The sequence below is a fragment of the Rhamphochromis sp. 'chilingali' genome (genome assembly GCF_963969265.1).
Source record: "Rhamphochromis sp. 'chilingali' genome assembly, chromosome: 21".
Classification (NCBI taxonomy): domain Eukaryota; kingdom Metazoa; phylum Chordata; class Actinopteri; order Cichliformes; family Cichlidae; genus Rhamphochromis; species Rhamphochromis sp. 'chilingali'.
This window is the reverse complement of record NC_137949.1, coordinates 25,468,504-25,492,040: the sequence shown is the minus strand read 5'-3', so window position 1 is coordinate 25,492,040 and position 23,537 is coordinate 25,468,504. Positions and strand designations below refer to the sequence as shown.

The window sequence follows — 23,537 nt, the reverse complement described above, 5'->3', positions numbered from 1 at the left end:
GAACGACTAACTAATCATGAATGAATGAGTTGAAATGTTAGCTGGTGGTTAAATGCATGAATTCCATCAATGTGACATCAGATCGGACGTGCTGGTTTTAGGTGTTGGGCGTGGCTCGACGCGCCGGGGGTGCGAGGGCCCTCATAACGCTGCTTGCAGCTTTAATTATTATTATTATTATTATTCAGGCAAAACAAGGGCCTTTTTGAGGGCCTAAACATGCTCAAAAACTCATGAAATTTTGCACACATGCCAGGTCTGGTGAAAAATTTTGTATTTTAATGGTTTTACATATGAGCACTGGGAAATGGCTCTACAGCGCCACCTATGCCTTGTTAAATGCAGCCCTACGACCACATCGTTTGAGCTACATGTATGAAATTTGGCACACATGTGTATCATGCCAAGACGAACAAAAAAGTCTGTGGGCCCATTGACGCAAACCCAACAGGAAGTCCGCCATTTGGAAGAGAAGGTGACATTTTGGCTCTAATTTTGCCATTTCCATGCCTCGAACTTTTTCGAACTCCTCCTTGGGATTTGGTCGTATAAGCTTCATCTTTGGTCAGTGTCAACTACACACCTGGGCCATGTTAAATTGCGGAGCTTTTGAGTTTTCACAATACCATGAGGCCGTGGCGCCATGGCGAATTTCGATGACTCGCCATGAAAATCTTATTGCCTCTCATTCTGTCATAGATTTTCTGACCTTGACCAAAGTGAACACATATGATAAGGCTCCACCCCTGAACATATTTCAACTGCCATATTTGACACCAGGGACAGCGCCACCTAGTGGGAACAGGAAATGTCATGTTTTACACTTTGGGGTACAGTATAGTGATGGGTGACATCTGCAGCCTCAAATTTCTCCAGGAAAGCCTTAAGGAGTTGGTCTTGGGTTACAGTGAAAACTGTGAGTTTTCGCGAAAGGGTGTGACCCCAGCAGCATGGCGAACTTTGATGTCACGCCATGAAGAAACAAATTAGTATAACTCAATGAAATCCAGTCTGATCAGTACCAGACTTTACAGGCATGATGTCAGACGCGCCCTGAACAGATTGATGTGCCCATTGTCGGAAATACGGACAGCGCCACCTAGTGGCAACAGGAAATGTCATGGCTTTCATTTTGTTGTACTGATTTTCACAGGTTCATCGTGGCCACCTCAAAAGCGGTGAATATCACCATCAGTCCCTCGTGATGCTTCAGTGCAAAAATTGTGACTTTAAACTGAACGGCGCACCCTGGTGGCAACGCTGTTCACGATGAAAGATGAAGTGGCTTTTGAGGGGCTTGGAAAGTTTATAGAGGCTTGAAATTTGGCACACACCTCCAATGTGACGAAGGCTTTGTTGTTATGTGATCATTTTCATTGAATATCCCAAAATGGCTCCACAGCGCCCCCTACAAAATTTCAAAACAACAGCCCCTGCTCTGTGTTTCATCTATGAGTCTGAAACCTGGTAAGCTTATGGAAAATATCAAGATGTACAAAGAAGTCTCTTGGAGCAATATCCCAAATCCAACAGGAAGTCAGCCATTTTAAAATTAATGTGTAATTTTGGCGACATTTTCCCCTCTTTTCAGGCTTCTTTCTTTGACGAACTCCTCCAAGGGATTTCATCATATTGAACCATTCTCCAGTGTGTGGAATCTAAAGACCTTTGTGATGTTAAATTGCGAAGCTTTTTACGTTCAAGGAAACGGGGTGGTCATGGCGGCACGTGGAGTTTCAATCACTGGCCAAAAAGCAGTAATATGCTGTCACTCAAAGACACAAAGTCTAATCTCTCCCAAAGGTCGCAGGCGTGATGAGACTCGAGCTCGGAAATGTTTGTTATGCCCTTTGTCTATAATGGTTAGAGCGCCACCTAGTGGGACGACTATACTCATGGTTGAACCAAATGAAATGTTAGCTGGTGGTTAAATGCATGAATTCCATCAATGTGACATCAGATCGGACGTGCTGGTTTTAGGTGTTGGGCGTGGCTCGACGCGCCGGGGGTGCTCGGGCCCTCATAACGCTGCTTGCAGCTTTAATTATTATTATTATTATTATTATTTCGGCAAATGAATTGGCCGTTTGAGGGCCTAAACATGCTCGAAAACTCATGAAATTTTGCACACGCGTCAGGTCTGGTGAAAATTTACGTATTTTAATGTTCTCAGACATGGCCAGGGAAAATTAGCTCAGTAGCGCCACCTAGAAAAATGAAAAACGCGAGCCCCCGGTATGGGTATGACCTACATGTTTGAAAGTCGGTACACCTATATAATGTTCAGAGTCGAACAAAAAAGTCTATTATGGCAATGTCCTAAACCCAACAGGAAGTCCGCCATTTTGGATTGAAGGTGACATTTTGGCTCTGATTTTACCATTTCCATGCCTCGAACTTTGACGAACTCCTCCTTGGGGTTTGATTTCATAACCTTCATATTTGGTCAGTGCCAACTACACCCTTATGCCATGTTAAATTGCGGAGCTTTTGAGTTTTCACAATACCATGAGGCCGTGGCGCCATGGCGAATTTCGATGACTCGCCATGAAAATCTTATTGCCTCTCATTCTGTCATAGATTTTCTGACCTTGACCAAAGTGAACACATATGATAAGGCTCCATCCCTGAACATATTTCAACTGCCATATTTTACATCAGGGACAGCGCCACCTAGTGGGAACAGGAAATGTCATGTTTTACACTTTGGGGTACAGTATTGTGATGGGTGACATCTGCAGCCTCAAATTTCTCCAGGAAAGCCTTAAGGAGTTGGTCTTGGGTTACAGTGAAAACTGTGACTTTTCGCAAAAGGGTGTGACACCAGCGGCATGGCGAACTTTGATGTCACGCCATGAAGAAACAAATTAGTATAACTCAATGAAATCCAGTCTGATCAGTACCAGACTTTACAGGCATGATGTCAGACCCGCCCTGAACAGATTGATGTGCCCATTGTCGGGAATACGTACAGCGCCACCTAGTGGGAACAGGAAATGTCACGTCTTACACTTTGTTGTACTGATTTTCACAGGTTCATCGTGGCCACCTCAAAAGCGGTGAATATCAACATCAGTCCCTCGTGATGCTTCAGTGCAAAAATTGTGACTTTAAACTGAACGGCGCACCCTGGTGGCAACGCGGTTCACCATGAAAGATGAAGTGGCTTTTGAGGGGCTTGGAAAGTTTATAGAGGCTTGAAATTTGGCACACACCTCCAAATGGGTGTAGGCTTTGTTGTCATGTGATCATTTTCATTGAATAGCGCGAAATTGCTCCACAGCGCCCCCTACAAAATTTCAAAAAGTCAGCCCCAGCTCTGTGTTTCATCTATGAGTCTGAAACCTGGTAAGCTTATGGAAAATATCAAGATGTACAAAAAAGTCTCTTGGAGCAATATCCCAAATCCAACAGGAAGTCAGCCATTTTAAAATTAATGTGTAATTTTGGCGACATTTTCCCCTCTTTTCAGGCTTCATACTTTGACGAACTCCTCCAAGGGATTTCATCATATTGAACCATTCTCCAGTGTGTGGAATCTAAAGACCTTTGTGATGTTAAATTGCGAAGCTTTTTACGTTCAAGGAAACGGGGTGGTCATGGCGGAACGTGGAGTTTCAATCACTCGCCAAAAAGCAGTAATATGCTGTCACTCAAAGACACAAAGTCCAATCTCTCCCAAAGGTCGCAGGCGTGATGAGACTCGAGCTCGGAAATGTTTGTTATGCCCTTTGTCTATAATGGTTAGAGCGCCACCTAGTGGGACGACTATACTCATGGTTGAACCAAATGAAATGTTAACTGGTGGTTAAATGCATGAATTCCATCAATGTGACATCAGATCGGACGTGCTGGTTTCAGGTGTTGGGCATGGCTCGACACGCCGGGGGTGCGAGGGCCCTCATAACGCTGCTTGCAGCTTTAATTCTGTTTGGGTTTATTTCGGGGTTGCAGGCAGGGTGGAAATACAGACGAGTGAGGACGGAGAGATGGAAAGCATAAAGATTGATATTGGCTCAAAGTTTGGAAGATGTGAGTAAAGAAAGCAGCGAGCAAAGTTTGTAACCCTTTAGATAAACAAGAAGCTGGGATAAAAAATAAACAAGTAGAAACATGCTCAGTTACATTCAGCCTCACCCCTATGGTTAAACGTTACATAATCACAATGAATCAATAGAAGACCGAGAAAGATGTGGATTACTGTTATTCGTGTGATGCTAGCTTTCTCAGGAAAACTTGATGCCGGTTAGTTACATCTCACCAATATCCATTCAGTTTAACAGAATTATGCAAATTCAGGTAAAGCTGTGAAATCACACTTGCATCAGCTGATTAGTCATCAGCTTCTTTACTCACTTGTACTGATTCATAATATGACAGCCAACCATGTAACTGATAACAGCTAGTCATACACATTCATAGCCTTATCTGCTTCTAGCAACAACTTCCTGTTAAGTTTTCGGTAATGTTGATGTTGATATCCAGCATTTATCCTGGCGTATTAGATCTCCCAGCAGTGTCTCTCATTATGAGCTATTTCCAATAAATTGTTGATTCCTTCAGGAGATTGTCTTTCAAAAAAATAAAAAATAAAACAAATAATGTTGGTACTGACACAGATATCAAATTAGTATAGTTGATATTTACATCCAAGATTTTTGTTCAGCAGTAAAATCCTGGTACTTACACAGCACTCTTCAAGCATTAAAAGTGATTTTCTCCCACACATTGATACAGTGCTTTTTTCAGTGCCTTCAAGTGCTTTCCAGTTATCGCACACATGCAAATTGATGGACCCATCAGGGGTGACTTGGACACTCTGGGATCAAACCACTGACCTTACGACTGTTAGACGAAACGCTCTATTACCTGAGCCAGAGTCCAAACAGGACAGGTCTTGCCAGCTATCTCTGTTTTTTTGTTTTTTTTAAGTCAAAGGCATGGATATTAGTATTTGCTCAAAAATCCTGTATCAGTGTGATCTAGTATATGTATGCAGGTAGTGTAGCACTATTGGTACAAGCTAACACGACAGTGCAGTGCAGTCTTTGATTCCGGTGTGGTCGACCTGCTTCATTTTGTCCTTGATTCTCACTTTTCACCCTCCGTATCTGTCAGCTTAATGATGCACAGACGGACGGGCCAAAGCAGCACGTGGCACCATCCACCCAAAGTATGCAAGCACACGCTGCTGCTACACAAGCTGGCATTAGTGCGGTAACGGAAGCACGTCTAATAGCTTATACTTTTGCTCTTCGTCATTTTAACTGACAACAACAAATAGAGTTCTCGCTGCTTAAATTATTATTGTAATTACCTTCTTATCAAACGGCTAACTGGAAAACCATCCGTTCATCAAATTATCAGCATCACGCATGGCTGGCTAGCTATAGTTATCAAAATCCTCCTCTCTGCCGCTCTACCAGTGTGTCGAGGTGAGGTGCGGGGCGGTACATTTCCAGGACTCGTAATGACTTAAGGGGGTCAGAAGGATATCAGGAGCTGGCATGATAAGTGATGACACCCTCATGGGAGCAAGCTTAATGACTTTCCCTGTGCAGGGACCTGGCTGGTTTGGCCGGGCAATTTTTCCGCAGTGAAAGAGAGAGGGCCAGGACATTCTGTCTGCTCAAACCACCAGAGCCTCTTTCTTTGCTGTTCGCAAATCTGGGTGCCTTGCAGTGAAGCACCATGATCCAACAGAACACATGAACACACACACAAACACACTCAGAATTCAAATAGTTAATGGACTTTTTCTCCCTCTCTCTCCCTTTTTTTTTTTTTTTAAACCAACTCATCAATGTATAGAAAATATAGTATCTTTCTATTGTCTTTTTTTTCTTATTTGCAACAAGATTTACAGTTAAAAACCTCATTTGAAGCTTAAATTCTTTGGAACAATGAAAGGCTGGTGATCCCCCCGGTGCTTTCTCCAAATATAAGGAGAGAAAATATTTGCTTCTATTAAGGAGACGAGTTATTTGCAGTTTACAGATCGACTAATTTGCTTTTAGAAACTTTAAAAAATAAGAAAAAATAGAAACTCGCATGGACTTCAAACATCTGCTCCTGTGAGGTTCTTTGGTTTGGAGACAGCTGGTGTGGTGAGAGAGCGGAAATGGGACAGGGGCTTAAACAACCTTAAGTGCCATGACAACACCCAGAACACTAGACAAACAGAAAAGACCAACAGCAGAGACTTAGCTAGGGTGTCCCTAGCTAGGTTTTTTCCCCTTTTTTTTTAAATAAACAATTTTGGCTATACAAGTGATCATTTTCGTCTTGTGGATGCCCCCGAGCTTGTGACAAGTTCAGACGGTCCTGTTTACCACTTGCTCAACAGCTTACATCCAACTGAGGGTCTCATTTCACAGAGTCAGCACAGCAGAGGTGTCTCCCCCCACCTCTCGCGTGTGTTTTCAGTCCTAAGCATTTCTCAACACCAGGTGACCTGCCCACAACCCACCTGGGCATTTAAGAGTTGGCACATACAAATACACTGGGAATAAAGTGGAGACAGACACCATCTTAAAAAGATATGTCACACATCCTATCAGACGCCTCAAGGTCAACGGAAATGACATGCTGAGCTGTCAGTCAGCTGCCTATCAATGTGTATGCGAGCGTGTGCTTGGAAGAGAAGCGGAGCCACAGATAGCATTTAATTGAAGGTTGAAGTTATCAGATAGCCTGCGACTCAGCTGTCAGTCAAGATGCAGTCACCACAGTGACGCTTCGCAGTGTTCTGCACCGCTGACGACATCGGGAAATGGCTGACTTTGAAGAATGGCGAGGGGGTGGGGGAGACAGACGCGCAGGCAGACTGAGTGATGGAGGCGCACGCATACACAAACACATTTACAGACAGATGTGGGGCACACAGGCCAGAAGAGGGACACACTTAAGGGAATTAGAGTAGGAGTGTGCTGGCGAGGCAAGTTATTTTGGTAGAATTGACATGCCGCACTGCATCCAGGCACCAGGACAATCTAATTATCTACTGGTGAAACCTGAGCAGGGTAAACATAGGTGATCTGACAGAGAAAGCGTAAGAGAGCGCGTAACCTCAGCCTAAGGATATAGTATGAATAAAGGGAGTTTTTAAATGGAAGTGAAAACTGAGAGGAGAAAAAGTAGATGCCAAGAGTTCCACAGATGGGGAAACGGCATGAATGATGACAAATGTTCCACGGCAGGTGAGTAGATGCCAACAACACAAAACAGGAGACTTGGAACATCATTCTCCGTTTTCTTGGGAGAGCCTAGACTTGTATCAGCAAGCCACACATACATGGATTTTCAGTGGGAGGACTCTGGGAAATCAGACAGAAATGTAAAAAGGATGGTGAAATTCCCCAGTCTAATAATCTTTCATTACACTTTCCTATCCGTTAGAAGTGGGCAGATGGGGATAAAAGGGACATTTTTCCCTTTTGCTTCTTTTCTATCCTCTCGTGCTTCCTCCCCCTTTTTCTTAAAAGACTAAAGGCTTCTTCTTTTTATCATCTTTAAAAGCACAAACTGTAGAACCGCTGTCTCTCCGTGTTAAGACAACCATTTTAACTGTTTTATTGGGAAATCAGTTTAACGCGCAGCAACACTTTATCTCCTATTGTCTGCTGCTCAAATAGTCAATGCCAGATTTCATTTCCTCTCTGTCCACTAACTTAAAAATCCTAAACAGCAGCGAGAGCAGCAGCACAATCAAACGGATGACTACTCTTCAACTTCAACTGGTAGCCTTAAAAAAAATTACATATCTGGCACAAGATTACTGTTGGCACCTACACAAATATGATTTGGCAATCATGCTGAGGAAGTTTTGCACGTGTTCCAAACAGGAGAGCTAAAATAAAGAAATAAATAAATAAAATAACAATCATTTAATCTGGACTTGCTGCTGATTTCTCCCAACTGCAGTCACCACATCTAAATTTAACAGTAAGTCTGCCATTGTCCTCTTTCCCTGCTGACAGACTGAATGGCCATGCTTGAATGTGTTCACCAAATGAAAGCAGAAAACAAATAATTTGAAAAATGTCCTATTTTTGTGTCACTGAGTTTCAGTGTTCATCTGTGCTCACACTTCTTTATGTGCATGTCAGTGGGTGTGCTAATTTGTGTCTGATAAGGTCATCAGTGAGTCATCTTGACCACCAGGGGGAAGCCTAATTAATTTAGTAGCTTTCCAAACAGCTTATAAACAGAATACAAGAGTTACAGCCCTGCTCTGCTCAAAGCAGTGCAGCAAAGCGAGTGAAGGGTACACCAAGGGTCATCTGCGGATGCTGCACTTTTAATAGATTGTGTGTGTGTTATTTCATTAGCATCTCTACAGTCACAGGTGGCACCCACTGCTTCACACATTTTTATTGAACTTCTTCGCTTAAAAAAAAAAAAAAAATTGCATTCCTGTGCAGCACAAAACCCACACACAAAGAACACAGAAACTTCTGCAGTAACTGAAAGCAGGCATCATCTCTAAACAGTGAGATCATCGACTGTGACATGCTAAGACGACCACCATGCTCTTAAAGGCAACTGCACATCAGCTATGACCACACATGTCACAATTACAAGGCAAACACTTAAGGGTCACTTAAACTGGCTGGAAGTCCCTTAAGAGCCTGAGCGCAGACGCTGGGCCTGGTCTCAGGGTGAGATGGAGCTAAGCTGATCCTAGCCAGTCCCTGGTGCCTTTTATCAATTCTGTCAGGGGGAAAATGCAATCCATGCCCGACTGAGCCTTGGCCTGCTCTACGGTGTCTCTTATCCTCGTCACCTCCCTCCATTCATTTCCTTGCTGCCAGCTGCTGGGATTATGAAGAGAAACGCTGTTTCTCAGGACGTGACACAATCATTCATGTGTGCGTCAAAGATTACCATGAGCACATAAATGTGGCCGACTGTGGTAAACGCCTTACACACACGTCCCAAAGCTTTACACGCAGACACACATATCACTCTGCTCTGTGCTGCCACCATCCTCCTCATCTCTAGAAACACCATGGTACCTCCACCGTGTGCTGCTTCCCCCCCTGCCCCAACTGTGTGTATCCATCTCTCCATCACAGTAAAAACCAAGTGGTTACTCTAAAAGATTTTCATTCCCTTTTACTGAATATTTATGAAATTGCAGTTTACTTTTCTTGATGCTTCTTTTTTCAATCCCCCGCTTTCTCTCGCAGCACTAATCTGCTGCTGAGTTGGCTCATAAACACCCCAGCATGCTGCGTTTTCCACAGACCAGGACCAAATTAGTGTGCAGTCTGACAAAGTTGTATCAGTAGTACATTAACAACTTGGTGCACACAGTGTAAGTCGGGCAGCTAATAAAGTAAAAAGAACAAGTCAAGGACTGCATGTTTATCAACTAAAATATATTTTTTTAAAAGAGCAAAAAACTGAAAGGAAAAAGAACAGAACTGAGAGCAGAGTGCATGAGCAGTGAGCAAGTGCTTACAACAGTCATGAGATATGTCTTCAGTGCTGACAGACTGCAGAACTATCAGCAGCTGTCGTTCCCATGATGACACATCACAAAGACACATGGCCTAAGGCAAGAGGACCAACAGTGTGTGTAGAGGTATTTCTGCACAAGGACCAGTATGTGAAAGAATGTCTTTATCTGTTAACATGAACTTATATGAAAAATAAAATCTAGTTTCTCGATAAGATTAAGATTTCTTCTTTAATACACTTTCCTCTGGCTCCAGTCTAAATATTAATCCAGCAACCATTCAGGCAAATGCTCTGATATTATTAGCAATGTGATGCAACAGCAAATGTGAGAGACGTGTAACCCTGATACTCACATCTGGGTACTCTTTGACAGGCACAAACAGTTTTTCCTGCAGGTGAACGATGGGTCCGACTGGTTCGGGCAGCTCCAGTGGGTGTTTGTCCACAAGGCCATTCACTGTGTCGCTGTACATGTCTTTACGCACTCTGTTGATCTCTGAAAGACAAAAATATGTAAAGTGCGGTAAGCAACTGCATAAAAACAGAGCAGTGACACTTAAAAAGAACGGTGCTAGATATATCACTGTCATATTGATTTTGACTTATGGGGAAAAGCCTAATGTAGCATACAAATCTTTGCCTTGCGTAATGTTTGTCTTTTACAGATAAACAACTGCGTAACTTGGCTAATATTAACATAGCCTTTGAGTATAAAAACGTGTGAGCATTAATGTTTCCTGCTTTCTACAGAAAAAGGCATTTTTTCCTACTACAAACTGCTCTGAGTAGAAACAACAAATCTGTGATTGTGTGCAAGTTAGTCTATGAGCCGGAGACAAAAGTTAAACACTGCACTATTTACAGGTTAAGGCTAGGGCTGGGCGATATGACCAAGAATTCATATCTCGATATTTTTTAGCTGGATGGCGATATAAGATATATATCTCGATTTTTTTTTTTTTAAAGCCATAAGTTAAGAACAAAAAGAGAGTTCTAGTCACACTGTGTCCCAGATGTGGGCGCTTTTATTTATATACAGCGTAGATGTACATGAAGAAATTATTCAAAAATAAATTATCAGCATTTATTAAATAATCATGGTCCATAAATAAAAGAAAACAATGTTTTTTTGTGCATAACAAAAAGCTCACAATTGTGCAGTCAAAATGTAAACTAATAGACGCTGAGCATAGTAACAAAGAGACAGATTTCACAGCTGCACCACGTCTCTGAACAGGTGCCGTTTGTGGTCCTTATACACACACAGTACGGTAATATTACGTTGAAGCACAGTACGTATCACTCCGCGAGGCTCCTCCCCGGTAGCCCTAATCCCCCAAGACAATCCATCAAGCGGTGCAGCTCCGTAGCTTAGCAAAGTCATATTAAAACATTTTTTGACAGATTGCTGAGCGCTGTATACCACATAAAATCGGTTCGCGGTCAGTAAGCACAACCAGAATTCATACATAAGGCGCACTGTCGAGTTTTGAGAAAATGAAAGGATTTTAGGCCGTGCAGCCCCTCCTGGCTGCATGTCGTTAGCGCGGTTAGCTCGTTAGCGCGGTTAGCTCGCTAACACGTTGACGCCGTCCAGCCCCACGCACGGTAACTCGCTAACGAAGATTTTCCGCTTTCATCTTGTCATTGCCTGCAGGTGAAGCTATGGGGGAGGCGGAGTTGTGTTCAGTGAAGGAGAGGCGAGGCCGAGTAACGTTGCGTAGAGACAAAAGTGGACGAAAGAGAGGCAAACCTGCGGCTCCACAAGTATAATTATAACGTAACATAGACTATATCGATATAAACGATATTGTCACATCTTATATCTCGTATGAAAATATATCGATATTTTTAAAAAAAACTCGATATATCGCCCAGCCCTAGTTAAGGCCACCGACTTTCTGTTCTTTCCCCTCAGAGGTTGTTCTCTAACAGAGCAGCCTGTGCAAGAGCCTGAGCAGGAGACCAGATACAGGGGAATTACTAAGGCTTAAGTATATGCCGCCTTTAGATCTGATCCCCCTATCAGATAAAACTAATGGACCTCTCTCTCTTCCACACGCACATGCTGCCGACTCACTCATACACATGTTCAAGCAGCACACCCCATTTTTACTCCATGTGTAGCCCGATGCATACAATCAAACCAGTGTGTCTGCAAGTCCTGGTATGTGACAGTGAAACGAGGGTCAGCTGCTGCAGGGCATATTTCTGCTTTCCAGGTTACCCTCAGAGTACGGTCATAGTGAATCCAAAAGTGCAAAGACGACGCACTCTGACGTTTGTGCCATAATCATATGATCTGCGATAACACTGGTATACAAGTTAACGTGACAAAATGTTAAAAAATTAATTGTCATATAACAATATCACTGACATAGTAAGACAGTGTTTACCTTCCCCCAGCGTGCACAACAAGACAAGCTCTTACATGTTTGACAGCAAACCTCTGATGATGATTTAGCACATAAAACTAAGCTACTTCAACATTCTCCACCATAGCACGTACAGGAAAACACGCCTTCGAGTACAACCAGGCTAAGAAGGCACGTGAGGAGCACATTCTAGCAGATGGTCATATGTGACCCCAAAGTAAACAAATGAGTCAACCAAGCATTGCTAGAGAACTCAGTGGTTGCACTCCATATGACAAGAAGAGCAAACAGTGAATGGATGTTACTGTAGCAGGTACATGGTTGTAAAGGAGACCTTTAAGCAATGTTAAAGAGCTCAACCCAAGACACTGACACCTTTTTTCCCCAATAGAGTCACACTTTGAATTAGGCAGTTTGTCATTAATGACAAATACCCTTCATTTCTTGCACTTCTAAATGCTGCTGCCTGCAAGCTGCAAGCAATAAAACATTGTTCAGTAGTTTTGTTTTCTATATTTTCATAAATATCACTATTGCAACTTTTCCTGAAATACTGTGATATCATTTTGTGGCTATGTCACCCACCTCTAGTATGAAACAGCATGAACTAAATTGTAGAGCTGGCGAGGCCTCAAGGAACCGTGTGTGCAGGGTGGAGTGGGGGCGGCTGCTAGGCACTTTTTCCATCACCCATGAGACCTTCTGGCAGTAGGGAGCTCTATATTAAACTGCAGCAGGGGAACCTGACACTCAACTATAGATGCCCTCAGTAAGGCATGCATGACAGGCGAAGCATAACCCTGCACCTATGCAAAACTGGATAGGTGGGGTGAAACTTGCATCATCAGCTGCTTGTTAAAATTTGCAATTATAACAAAAGACAAAATAGCAGCATTAGAAAGGGCAAAAACGTCCCGACAAATCTCAGCAAAGCAGTTTTCCCTGACGATGTCTCAATTACATTCACAGGCATGTCTTTCTCTTCCTGTCATCTTAAGCAGATTAATACTTGTTGGAAACCTTTTACTACACTCACAGTAACGTAATGAGTGGTCAAAAATAAAGTCATCCTTATTTTACCCGTCAATGTTCCTGTTGGATCACATAATTGTGACACATTTCCAAACTTGGTGCAGGAAGAAAAGAAATTTCCTGCATTTTTATCTAATTTCGTATTATGAACAGCAACCGGTGCTGTGGTTTAAAAGTGCCAACAAAATGTTTTAATTTTTGGACAGTGGAGAAAATATATTTCCTCATATATTGACTTTATGTCCTACAAGACACCTAGATACAACATTTTTACTGCTAAACTGAAAAAGAGTTATCTCCGGACATGGCAATGAGACTAAAAATTTGTCACCAGTGAGGTCACAGACACTGACCAGCACACAGCTAAAAAACATCTGGTCTGCAGCTGTGTGGACAGCACCTGCAGAAGACATTGGAAGAGTACAAACAGGCAGCCAGGAGACTCGGCCCAACTCCTTTCCAAACCACATGACCTCAGTACTGTGAGGACCACAGATACTCCCAGCCCTTCCCAAAGATGAATTCATCCTCATGGTATCTTGCACAGAAAACAGATTACATCACTCCTAACCAAAACAGCAGCCAGGCAACGTCTTAGCTTTGGTTTGACACATTATACGGGGAGTAGACCACGACAGAAGGACAAAACAAACAACATACAGGAAAGGCAACATAGTTGACAACAAATCAACATGTATTGTGTTTTAAAGAACCCTTGAATCAGAAAAACCTGAACACGAGCAGGTTTAATTTCGTTCCTTAAAAATAAGTAATCACCACTAAAGTGCAACTAAAACCAAGTTCTATAAGCCTTCTCAAGACAATGAGCGAAAAAAAGAGTTATTCAACACCAGTAAAAGCAAGTCAATGACAACTAAAGAAGAGATCTGTAACTTAAATTAAGAAATCACTTCTCTGTATACGAGGGCGTAACTGTGCTTGATATGAATTTTATATTTGGAGTCATGGTTCGGTATGTTTTCTCTACAGCAGAGAAATCATCCACACACAAAAAAATCCATTAACTTTTTAAAACTTTACAAATGCATTCACACGTGCTCGACTGGCAAAAGTTCAACTGTAACAATAAAGGCACTCAAATGCTGTGAACAGTCAATGAAGAGAAACTCGGTTTAGTGTCAAGCATAAAACAAATCAAACAAAAAAACACAGTAAAGAAGAATGCAACATAACATAACAACACAACTGAAGTGAATAAATAAACATCTCCTGCTTGTTGCTTCTATTTGACAGATACTGTACCGATACTGTATCAGCAGAATCCTCTGTATTATTATCCTTATTGTAACTGTATCGTAACCACTCTTGTTATGAGGTAATTCAAGAAAAATACACGTACCATTACACCTATATCTACATTTTTTTTTTTTATTACACTAGGTCTGCATCCGGGAACTATTTTTTTCTTCAAGATAACAAAAGAAAACCAAAGGTGGTATTCATATGTGACAATGCAATCCAACAACCACCAGCGGCCTCCCCACCCCCTTCTTCTAATTCTATTTCCTCTTGCTGAAATGTCACATTAACATAAGGAGGCCGCGCTGGGCCATCAATGGAGACGTGCGGCATTTGACAACCTCTAATTTCTGTGCGCCAACTCTTTTCTGAAGCGCTGCGCTCACCTAAAAATTACCCCCTGCCTCGCACGGCCGACAAAATCATTTGTCTAGCTGTCCACCCCGGCAGAAAAGGCTGATTTTGTAACAAAGCGTGCATGTGGGATCACTATCTTGGATGGGGGTTGGGAGGGTGTCACCCTCTTGGAAAAGAAAAGAGACGGGGGTAAAAAGACGAGACAATCAAGTGGAGTGAGAAAAGACGTTAGCCGCTGAATGAGACTTTTTCTTGATAAGTGGTATTAAATGCAAAACCCTACTAATGCCACAGTAAACCCTGCAACTATGGTCACACATCACCCAGCTCAGTGTGTCATCTCCAACCTGACTCAGCTCTTCACACAGACAACTCTGACAGAAAGAGTTGTGTGTTTATTTACCTGTGGGGGTGGCTCCACATAGACACAGGAAGAAAGCATAATATATCTGTTTAGTTTTTTTACTCAGACATCTGTCAAGAAGAAACAAGTATCGACCTTGAGAGCAGGGTGAGGGCACAGCGGAGGGTTTGATGATACAAAGACAGAGAATTATAACCACAGTGCTGAGCAAGCAGAGTGCAGCTGAATTCTTCTAGACTCACGCTGCTCTTTTCTGCCTCAATTTAAGTTTTTTTTTTTTTAGAAGCATTTCACTTTATCGTTCTCTTTCTTTTGTTTCTCTCAGCTTCTGCCCTTTCTTCTCAATTTTGCGGTGAAAAAAGAAAATGTCACAGACTGAGGCTGCATATCTGTCTGCCCTTTGTCAAGCAAAAGAGACAATTTCTCCTCATCTTTGCCGTGATCTTAGCAATGGTTAGAGACGTGTAACTAAAGGGAAGGGTGTGGGAGTGAGGAAGAGCAGGTGAAGCGCTTTTAAAAGGCAGTGGACAGAGAAATATGGGAGAGGAAGTGTCTGTAAGATGGGAGCCCATATTCAGTGAGGTTTGGGGAGTGGATATTAACTGAAATGTTCATTCTTGACCTTGGAAGAAAAAACTGATCGGGAAAAAAGAAAAATCTTAAATCAACATCTGCTCAATTATTTGAGCCTACCATCAGTGTGTGGCTGTCTCCATTTGGCTTAAATGCACTTTTTTGTACACGGCCTCATCATGTGATAACATCAAACTCTTTGACAAAGTTTGTGAGAAGTTAAAGAAATCACATTTGATTTTGTTTTATTGAAATTTAAGAAGATGCCTGATTTTCAGTGTCCATTTCAAGGGGTCATATTACTAGAACGTACATATTTCAGGGGGTGTTTTTTGCCCCTGACAATTAAAAACACACCTGGGTAAATGTAGAGGTCAGTGAATTTCCTGCTATGTTGGAGAATTTTATAAATTAAACATGTATGTAATGAGGAAATAAATAAAACCCTTTAAAAAAAAATTCTGATATCGCACAGGTCATTTTTGTTTGGCAGAAAACCTCTTGGGAACCCTGATGTCACTGTAAGTGATCTGTAGAGACCATAAGGACCATACATATGGTGTTTTTAATCCTAATTTACCCTTAAGATATAAGCCACTTGATGACTCTTGGTTTTATTTACTTGTAGATTTAATTTGAATCTAAAGTTACGGCAAAATAAAATATGGTGACATCGTGTAACAAAACAAAAGCCATACATGTGGTGATTTTTAAAGCCAATTGATCCTCAAGATAATGCCTCGTGATTTTGATCGTCTCAGGCCTCGACATTTAATGAAAATGTAGATGAATTAGGTGAAGCTACATCACAGAATGACAAAAAATCTCATTCTCATATAACAAAACAACAAGCCTTGAAGAGAAAAGGCAGCGTCACTGTGCCACCTTTGCTTCTAACTGGTTCTTTAGCAGGAAGTCAGACTAGCAGTCCCAAACAGAAACCATATCCCTGTCAGGGCACAGCACCAAAAAAAAAAAAAGGGGGGGGGGGGTAGACTTGGGAATTATGTGCACACTGAAGCAAAAGATCGAGCGCAAATCCATTATGTGTATCGAGTTATTTAAGTGTCTGTGACACTGTCAGCCAATCACAATTGGCCACTGCAAACTCACAGACATGGACAGAGAAGCTTTTCTTGTATTTACCCAGCCAGATGTTTAAAAACATGATCACACAGGGGCAGCACATGCTGAACTAGGGCAAACAATTCATGAGCCTGTGATGAGAAAAGGCACACGACGAGAAAGAATAGCCAAGTGAGGTAGGTCAAGTTTGGAATCTGAGGTAATGTATTCAACCACAGCATGAAGAAAACACAGTGAGTGAAACAGAGAGGAAGGGAGATCAAAATTGGAGCAAAGAGAGAGGAAATAGAAGAGCGAGAGTAAAATTAAAAACAATGGAGAGGTCCAGCAGGAGATCCTGTAATCAGGTTTAGGACAGGTGAACATCACTCAACTAGACCTGCTCCATAAGAGAATGGGAGCAAGTCCATTAAGAGCCCAAAAATAGACACGTTCCATAAATGCTTTGTCTTCACCCTGTAGCTCACAGCAAACCGTCCTCTGACCATGCAGAGCACATCTGTCCCAGTAAGTACTCTGCATGTGTGAGAGACTGTCAAGAGCGGGAGTGAAAGCAAAAGAAATATAATGGTTGAGCAATCAGTGTGATCAGCTTTGCCTAAGGAAAGCTGCTTTAGATGCCTAGTGATGCCTGGCATTAGCCTGATATTATCTGGCACCTGAAGCAGATCCAGTCCAACACCAATTAATCTTCAAGCCAAAATGATCAAATGTTCAACCCTGCAGAGAGACATAGCCAGTCCTTCCAGTTTAGGATGATTTAAGATCAAAAACCTGTAGTGTTAAAAATAATAATAATCCTCTTCATGCTTGCACGTGCATGAATGCTCAATTCATGTTTTAAACAGGGGAGGGGGGAGTGACTGGGATCTCGGGTAAATATAGACTGAATGCGGTCGCATCCAAAAAACTACAGCAATCAAAGATACACCTAAATGTGGCGGTGCCGAGTGAAACAAGACTCGGGCGAGGAACAAGCCTTTTCACTTAAAAGCTGCGCACTTCAGCAATCACAAAGCCTGGGTACCCCTTGCAAGCGAAAGGATTTGGGCATTTAATGCATTCCTGCCCTTTATTCACGGCACAGACGACTTTATCCAAGACGACACTCCACTTCAACAGTTTAGGGGTTTGGCAGGCCAAGCATATGAAAGACGGGGGTTTCTTTTAAAGCAGAGAGCAGAAGTATAGCGCGCACTGGTGGGGCTGACTGAGCCATGAAAACGTATGCATTTCTGGGTCTTATCGTCAACTCACAGCTGTCTCTCGCTACCCCTCCCTGTTTGTGGAGGGGAGAAAAAAAAAAGTTTCCCTATGCTTCCGTCTTATTTTTACTTACATATCTTTGATTTAACAGTAGGCCTACACTGCTAAATCCTTTGATGTTCATGCACAGTCTATTCCTGCGCCGTTAATGAGTGCTGTCTTATATACATAGTAACCAAAATAAGTTTACATTTTGAAATATAAAATTCTTTACTCTGGGAAACAAATGTAATTTAATCATTATTAATTAGTGTATTAATCTTTATTAATCAGTGCCGAATGTTATGTCTGAAATGTCATTTGTTGCGCATTGATAGTCCCCGTGAATAAGGTAATCACGGCTCATGTGACTTTATGGTTTCCAAGTAAACAGCAGCAACACTGAACAAAGAGGATTTAGATAACTGTGGATCAACATTATTCAAGCCAATTAAGCCAGTATTGTGCCTTTGGAAATGGCTATATCAAACACACCGATCATTTGCGAAAGCTTCACCCGAGTGTGTCTATTAGCAGCGTAGCCGTGTTTCTTGCAATGATTATGTGGCTATATTGAGCAAAGCACAGTGTTATTTGTCCCCGGCAGACCGCACAAAGATTTGTCTTTTAAGCACAAAATTCACAGTTTGTCTCTTTGCTGACCTGCAGCAACAGCAATACAGAGAGGCAATTTTGCACAATACAATTTTATTGCTGGAAGATATACACTTAGTCTGAGCAACCCAGACAGCTGAAGCACAATATAAACTTTGGCACAGAACATTTCGGGGCAGAATGAGGCCAAAGGATTTTGTCACCCATCCCTTACATACGGGTTGCTCCAATAATAGGGGGCTGCTCAACATTCTACCAGGACAGGAGAAATGATATGCAACTGCAGCGACTAACAACTTTTTATTGTACGAGAGTACTGAGAAAGGCTCGGAAGAGTACTCATTAAATTTAAAATTTGTGCCAAGAGGTCTCTGTGAATGCTAATGCATCTCAACTGTCAAATTCTAGGTAGCACACAAAAAAAATACAGTATATCTCAATTTTACTTTACAGCGACTTATCTACACAGTTGCTTAACCCTGACATGTGGATATAAGCGCTGACCCCCACAGGCTGAGGGGGGACTAAAAGGCTCTAGACAGAAATGACGGTGCGGTTTGCAGCCAGAGGGAGAGATTTATGTTGTGTGTCAGGGATTTTCCTGAGGCAGGCTGGGTAGAAAGCTCCAGCGTCAGGTCTTTAAGTAGATAGGCCACTAAATAAACGACTGGCATAACAAGGTTTCTGGATTCTTTCCTGCCTGTGCCTGGTTTAAAAAAATAAAAAAATTTAAAAAAAAAAAAAAAGAAAGAGGGAGAGAAAAAAGAAACACAGAAAACACATTCACAAACACACTTTTACCCATCACTTGGTTAAAGTGCAAGCCACGAGAGAGTGGAGCTACACTTTCAGCCAAATTAGGGATGGACGAACAACGACAAAAAAACCTTACATACAGCAACGGTAACAATTTCTGTCTGGGACATAAACTATAGCTGGGAAACAGCAGCAAACATAAATGCTGTGCGATTGTACACACACGTCTATATCTCAGCCAACTCACTCCCTGAAAGCAGCACGTTCTGCTCTCTGATTATCAATAATGAGCAGAAGCTGCCCGAAAACACACACACACGTAGATAATAACTCACACAACATTTAAGCTATGGGCTCACCAATGCTCTGATATCATGCGCACAAATGCACACATAAGCACATATGATACACATAAAAACAAACATCCAGCCGAACATTAAAACACCCACACACGCACAAGCTAATGAGCCTGTGTGTGTTTATAGGCAAGGCTCCCCTGAGACAGTGAACCCACAGAAATAACACTACACACGGAAGGAGGAGGGAAACTGCCTCGGAGAATATCTGCTGAACAAATACAGCAGGAAACAAGAAGGAAATGGTGCTACATCTCTCCTCTAGCTTGCCTTAATAGCCACTGCTTTATATTTAGTCTGGTGACAAAAAGACAGATTAAAAACAGAGATTAGAGAAACACACAGCTGCTCTACATTACGCTGTTCTCCACAGTCTCACGACTCTTGACTGGTGAATTTATTTTATCATGATGACTGAGAGCAGGGGGAAAACTGAGCTGCAAAGTTGTAGTTTGTAACAAAGGTGAGCCTGTTAATATAACGTCATCTACTTTTAATAGCTGAGCATTAGGATTATTACAACAAATGTGTGCATGCTTGAAACAGAAAGCAAAAGATTTATGTGCACAGAAAACAGAGTTGGTGGCGAAACTAATCTCAGAAGTCATCAAGTCAGACTAAACTGCACACAAATACGTCAGAACACTGTGACGTCGGGTGTCATGGTTTACCGCCTTCTCTAGTCACCTAAGAAAATATATATGCTCAAAGTGGGGTGTGTAGGTGTCTTTGTGGCCAAAAAAAAAAAAAAAAAAAAAAAAAAAAAAAAACAGCAATCAGTAAAGCCATTAACCTGTAGCAAATGCTAGGTTTCCTGAGGCTGTCAGAGTGACTGCATGCAGGAAGGGGGAAGAAGTGCCAGACTGAGTATGGCTTTCTGCGGCTGCTGACACAAACAGTGACGGTATGCTGTAAAAAATGTGTGTCATTGCACATTAGTTTGGTGATTAAACTGCGTAAACAGACAGTGAAGAAGAGGAGAGAGGATCCACAGGAAAGGTGTGGCCAAGGGTGAGGCGATAGAGAAGCAGGAACAGCCTGCAGATCTGCATTTGACTGGCCACAAATTCCTTCTACAGATTGATAATGACTGTAATGTTTGAAAAAAAAAAATCGTCACATACATAAACAACAAGCTCTACAACAGATGGTATAATAATGAGAGAAAATAAAGAGAGCCTAAAATCCAGAGAACAGTAAAAAAAAGAAAAACAACAAAAAAACAGAAAAAAGCTCTACAAGGGGTTTAAAACTGCACAAGTATACCTAGGATGCTTGCTGTTATTTTAAAAACAAACAAACACTGGGCAGACCCAATAATCATCAGATTTAGATTTTTTTTTTCCTGTTTACAGCATTTCGAAGACGAATAAAAAAAACTATCCATCTCATTTTTAAAAAGCATCATCACTTTAATTTCAGTGACATTTTCTATTCTTGCAAAGTGCTGTGAACAGTCAAAAAAAAGCACCACATTAGCAGCGTGCACATAGTTCTGTGCGTGAACTTTGAAAGACTCGGGGTTGTCTAACAAATCAACAAAATGTCTTTACCGTCTCACAGCAGCAAACAGCCCTTGTAAAACAAAAGAGGCCATTTGATTAGAGTGACTGCTGTCACTTGATAACTCCCATCAGCAGTGAAAGCTGAACAGGTGCAGATACCCCTGAAAAAGTTAAGACAAATATCCTTTTGTGATCTCACAGCTGGCACCTTTTGTTTTAGTACATATCTCAAATAAAAAAAGAACAGGATTATTACTAAAAGGTGATTACTAAAGCTATTAAGCTGCAAAGACATTCAAGGTTAATGCCTTTGGGATGGTCTGGAAGAAAAAAAATGTAAAAATAAATAAATAAATAAGACAAGCAGAAAATTTATTTGCCATCTTTTGCCATTCCACAACATTTTCTTTTTAAAACCTGCCATATTTGTTTACATATGGCACTACATTTTAAAACAAAGTACCAAATTTATGGTAAAAAGAGGAATATGTCTCCAAAACTCCTGTCCTCACATCAGGACCGCCTTTCATCTGCACCAAAATGACATTTTCAGTTGTGTTACATGCAAACAAAGTGTCCAAAGAAGAAAGTCATATGACAAATATAACAACAACTGGGATAGAATCAGAATCAGAATGTCTTTAGTGTCATTGTTACAGGTACAACGAAATTAAAAATGGTCCCCAATCAGTGCATCATCCCTAACAATATCAAAATATAAATAAAACAATAAAATCAATAAATAAAATACTTAAGAATAGTATTAGCAAACTTTCACATCCATTACTACAAATATGCTTCAGTCAGCGCATAGATTAATACAAGAGTGGCATGATGGACATTTTTTTTGTAGCAGTATTCAGATAATTTAAAGGTTTGATTAACCTACAGTAATGATTCAGTGTAAATCAAATAAATAGTGAGCACATTTAAAACCCAATTCTAAACAAAATAGCCCAAACAGGCACCATATGTGGTAGTTTTTTGGGGGGAAACACGCAAACAGAAATGATAGCATACCGTAGCGTAATAATGAAATAAAATCATTATTTAATGACAAATTTGAAAAAAAGAAAAGATGTCTGATATCCAATCAATCATATGTGGCCAAAATAACAAGGTGAATAATTTACATGTTTCCCAGATGAGACACTGCAAAGCCCTATCCTCCTCACTTCCCTCAGCTCAAGGCTGAAATTACTGTTTCACACAGTATCTGCAGAGCTATTAGGACTTCAGTCTAAAATTAGAAAAGGGGATCATCACATTTGATGATGTGGAACTGCTTTATGGGGCTGTCTGTTGGTGGGGGGCAAGCTGGCAGCTCAATGAGCCAGAGGTGTGCCAGTTTTGTGCACTCCGTGGGGTCTACCATACAGAGTGAGGCAGGGGAGGGCAGCTCAATACCGAACCATAATGGTTTACTCTTAATAGCTGCCCGCGAGGGGCCAAAGTTCATTACTCCCTGCGTGGCGGGACTTCTGATCGGTCGAAACGTATAAGTGCAATCGCACTCACACATTTACACTTCAGGGAGGCACCCCAAGGGGAGTGAGCAAGGTGGAAAGCTGTGGAAACTGTTTACTTTCCTTCACACACTCACACAGATACAATTCCCTTACAGGAAGCACTGGAGAGCACGGTACTTAACAGAAAGCTTAAACCTCTTTCTCATTGCTAATTATTCAGCAGTTTTGAAAAAAAAAAAAAAAGTTTGGTGCTAATACTCTCCTCAGTTAACCTTTAAAAGTAGCCCAACATGCTAGCTCAGCTAGAAAAAAAAAAAGAGAAAAAAAGACAACCTAATGCACACAAATGCAGACTCAGACTGCTTCTAAAATACCAGGCAAAGGCTATTTTACTGCTGCTTTTGCCATCTAAAGAGGGAACGATATGTAGCGTTAAATTGGAAGCCAAAGCAAAAGTCATTTAACAGGCTGGCTTTAAGAGAGAAGCCTCATGAGCTGAAAATGGTTTCACAAATTTGAGAGGAAATACTTTGTCCCCAAAAAAGCAGCAGCACAAGGAGAAAGCGCATCTGCTTCCCTTACATAGACCCTACAAACTATGCTTAGTTATGATGGGAACTGTTAAAACTTGTGGGTTAATTAGTATTAACCCAAGCACACAGAAAAACTAGATTGTTCTTCTGCATCCTGCGGGAACTCATTTCTCCACCTGGCAGACAAAAGATTGACTGTGCTGTGCGGTGACACACAAGAACCCTTCTCTTACTTTGCTTGTTGCCCATTTAACTCAACTTTTAATGTTTCAGTCAATGTAGACGCAAACAGGCATTTCATCCGCCAACGCCCCAGGCATTATGCTTACAAATCAGGACTTACATTTGAGACAGACACACACACACACACCTCACAACAATGCAGAGGATGCTATGTAAAGTGAAGCACAGGATGCATTCTTTGAGCTCCACAAGATGTGAGAGTATGAGATAAGGAATGGGAAGAATAACAGGATGAAGAGTCAGGAAGCTTGCTGATGTGGTGTGTGTGTGTGTGTGTGTGTGTGTGTGTGTGTGTGTGTGTGT

At 41.6% G+C, this 23,537-nt stretch overlaps 1 protein-coding gene across 5 annotated transcripts in view; it reads right to left on the bottom strand.

The window, feature by feature from the left end:
- Nucleotides 1-23,537, bottom strand: part of qkia (QKI, KH domain containing, RNA binding a) — a 94,955-nt gene that overhangs the window by 49,697 nt on the left and 21,721 nt on the right. For all 5 annotated transcript variants that reach the window (XM_080870746.1, XM_080870745.1, XM_080870748.1 and 2 more), the window contains exon 2: nt 9,819-9,961. In XM_080870746.1, the coding sequence (XP_080726872.1) occupies nt 9,819-9,961 (143 nt within the window). The remainder of the gene's footprint in view (nt 1-9,818; nt 9,962-23,537) is intronic.